This window comes from Quercus suber, unplaced genomic scaffold (assembly GCF_002906115.3).
Source record: "Quercus suber isolate HL8 unplaced genomic scaffold, Cork oak 2.0 scaffold_88, whole genome shotgun sequence".
NCBI lineage: Eukaryota > Viridiplantae > Streptophyta > Magnoliopsida > Fagales > Fagaceae > Quercus > Quercus suber.
This window is the reverse complement of record NW_027069553.1, coordinates 1-3786: the sequence shown is the minus strand read 5'-3', so window position 1 is coordinate 3786 and position 3786 is coordinate 1. Positions and strand designations below refer to the sequence as shown.

The following is a 3786-nucleotide window of genomic DNA, read 5'->3' as shown; positions in this document are numbered from 1 at the left end:
AGCTGAGGTGGAGTGTGCCACGTCAGCAGTTTGTAAAATGTTTGTAGAATAGTTTGTGTCTATAGCATTACTCATCCATATAACGGATGATATTTCGAAATTACAAACCGTTGACTAGATAAAAATCATAAAATAATGTTGAAAAAGATAATGATATATATATAGGGATGTAGCATGAACTTTGAGTTAGGGGCAGCTTTGCTATTGTCTGTGTACGGCGGTTTCAACATTTAACTCTGCTACTATATAGCTGTTGAGATTTTTTATTTATTTATTTTTTGTGGGTAAGAACAAAATTATTTTTTTTTAGAATTTTTTAAAGGGCAGGGTTGTTTATTTTAAATAAATTTGGTTAATTGAGCTTAGTGTTTTTTTTTTTTTTTTTTTTNNNATATATGAAGATATGTAATCTAAAGTGGATTTGTCAATATTCGCATTCAATTAAAAAATGTAAGTGGTGTAACATTACTTAGAGTTACACCAGGTGTAACTTGAACTAAATTCATATATATATATATATATATATGCTTCTTGGTCAATGTGCATAATAATCAATTTTCTAAATAAGCAAATTTCTTTTGCATTTAATGCTGCAATGTCATAGCCACTTTCACATTTAAGGTAATAACTATCATTGATGAGTAATTATTTTTTAAAATTATTATTTTTGTAATTTGTTAGTAGATTAATGATATGACAAAATCTAGACCATTTATTATAAATGAAAAGTCCAAATTAAAAGAACTCTACATGGTAGAGTACCTTAGGAATTCTAGAAGATCTTAATCCGATCTTTAGATATCAATTGATATTTTCCTTTGAAACTTTGACTATACACAATAATTACAACCAAGAATGGAAAACAAGTTGTAATGCTATAACCATCAATGGTAAATTATATAAATATATGGTTCAATGGTTGTATAATTTTCTGATACTTTCATCTATAATGTTACTATTAAATATATTAAAAGAAATATTTTAAAGCAAAAGTTTATAAAGGAAAGTATACTAAAAGTTGGCAATATATGATATTAAAAATCACATTAATTTTCAAAAATTTTCCCAACTAAAACCATTGACAATAGATATTCAAATTTTGAATTATATTTGAATTTCAAATTTAGCAATCAACGTATTTCACATTAAGAGATAATTGATTTTCTCAATTCATATAAATGAATATTAAAATGAAATATGATATTTTTGTAAAAATATCCAAACTACATAATTTTTTTTTTTTTCAAGCAACCTCCTAAACTCTATAAATAAGGAAGCTCTAATCCTGTTATAATCACCATGCACAAACAAAAATGAAGTTATCAGTGTCTTCGCATGTTTTTGCTCTTTTTTTCTCATTTTTATTGGAAACTTCAGCTTCTACTGATGAAAACTTTCTTCAGTGCCTGACCCTTCATTCCGGAAATGACAGTATTTCTAAACTACATTTACACCTCATCCAACTCATCGTATTCATCTGTCTTGGAATCCTCCATCAGAAACCTGAGATTCTCAACACCTTCCACCCCGAAACCCCTAGTCATTGTTACACCATTGGGTGTTTCACAAATTCAAGAAATCCTTAGTTGTGCCCAAATACATGGAATGCAAGTCAGAGTTAGAAGTGGTGGACATGATTACGAGGGTCTTTCTTATGTTTCTCCTGTGCCGTTTGCCATACTTGATATGATCAATCTTCGAAACATCTATGTTAATGTTGAAAATAGCTTTGCCTGGGTTCAATCTGGTGCAACCCTGGGTGAATTATACTACAAGATTGCTGAGCAAAGCAAAACTCTTGGCTTTCCAGCTGGACTTTGCCCTACAATAGGTGTTGGTGGACACTTCAGTGGGGGAGGGTATGGCACAATTTTGAGAAAATATGGCCTTGCTGCTGATAATGTTATCGATGCACACTTGATTGATGTAAAGGGTAGATTCCTTGACAGAAAAGCAATGGGAGAAGATCTGTTTTGGGCCATTCGAGGAGGAGGAGGGGCTAGCTTTGGAGTCATTGTTGCATGGAAAATCAAGTTGGTTCCTGTTCCATTAACTGTGACTGTGTTCACAGTCAATAAGAACTTGGAACAAAATGCTACCAAAATTCTGCATCGGTGGCAGTATGTTGCAGACAAGTTTGATAAAGACCTATTCATTCGTGTTCTCTTAACAGGCTCAAATTCCAGCCAAGTAGGGACGAAGACGGTACAAGCTGCATTCAATTCCTTGTACCTTGGAGGGAAGGATAAGCTCCTTCCATTGATGCAAGAGAGCTTTCCTGAGCTGGGTTTGGTGAGTGAAGATTGTACAGAAATGAGTTGGATTCAATCTATCCTCTACTTTGCTGGATTCCCAAGTGGACAATCCCTAGATGTTTTGCTAAATAGGACTCTGACAGTTATCTCTTATAAAGCAAAATCAGACTATGTGGAGAATCCTATTCCTGAAGCTGGGTTGGAAGGGATTTGGCAAAGATTTTATGAGAAAGAGGCAGAGTCAGCTGTATTGATTCTAAGTCCATATGGGGGGAGAATGAGTGAAATTTCAGAGTCTGCAATTCCTTTCCCACATAGAGCTGGCAACATCTACAAAATTCAATACTTGGTGTATTGGGCAGAAGAAGGGACTGAGGCAACTGAAAGGCATGTGAATTGGATTAGAAGACTTTACGCTTATATGGCTCCCTATGTTTCTCAGTCTCCTAGAGAAGCATATATAAATTATAGAGACCTTGACATAGGTGCAAATAATGAAGGCAACACAAGTTATAGACAGGCAAGCATATGGGGTACTAAATATTTTAAGAACAACTTCAAAAGGCTGGTGCATGTGAAGACTGTATTTGATCCCACTAATTTCTTTAGGAATGAACAAAGCATCCCGCCTCTTTCACACTAGCGGATGAAGAGAAGTGATTTGGGATACTTATTTTGCAAAGCTTGTACTCTTTTTTTTTTTTTTTTTTGAAATGGCGCCAAAGATTGTACTCATAATAAAGCTTATTCCTCTCCTTTTGTTTTAGTCCAATTAAACATAAATAAAGACTTCCATGGGATATGTGAATCTCAAAATAATGATTGGGATTGTAAAAATCAATTCATAAATCTCTTACATCTTATAATAAATTTATTCTACATGCATTGGTTTTTTTTAAATATATAACATATTTAAATGGATCTAGAAATCTGGCTTGCATGAATTAGGAGTTTGAATCCTTGTTGGATTTGGATGAGAAATGAATTTTATTCTTTTTGGTTACTATTGTATGAAGTTGGAATATAAAAACCAAACAATATTACTACTTAGAGCAATATAAGTCTTGTCTTCTACTTGATTTGGAATTCTACTTGGAATAGGAGTAGAAATTTTTTTGTTTTGTTTAAAGCAACAACTATATGTGTATCTTTATTGGATTTGGCCGACTATATATTGTTTTGCTTGGAATGATGTGCAAGTATTTGCCCATGCATTGGCTTGTTTTCAAATTTTGTTCAGTGCCAAAAAAAAAAAAAAAAAATTCCTTCTCCTTAAACAATATGGAAACCGACTTAAGTCTCCTAAATAAGTCTAAGTGTTGTTCCGAAAATTTTAATTTGTGAAGAGTCTTTCACCCTTGGTGCTATGGCTAATAAAATAAGAGAGGTGCTGTGGTATAGTTTTCTAATATTTGTGAGCGGTGGCATTAGTATTTGTGAGATCGCTTGGTAGTGTTGTGGCTTTGTTGGTTCTTGCTTTGTATTTGGTATTTGTGAACCTTTAATTCATTGTTTTGTACGTTTGAGAGTG

At 33.1% G+C, this 3786-nt stretch overlaps 1 protein-coding gene across 1 annotated transcript; it reads left to right on the top strand.

Moving 5' to 3' along the window:
* Window positions 1–1525: 1525 nt before the first annotated feature.
* On the top strand, window positions 1526–3102 carry LOC136067867 (tetrahydroberberine oxidase-like). The gene has a single exon (XM_065774229.1). It carries the CDS (start codon window positions 1606–1608, stop codon window positions 2896–2898), a length of 1293 nt encoding a protein of 430 aa, XP_065630301.1. The 5' UTR covers window positions 1526–1605; the 3' UTR covers window positions 2899–3102.
* The last annotated feature ends 684 nt before the right edge of the window (window positions 3103–3786 follow it).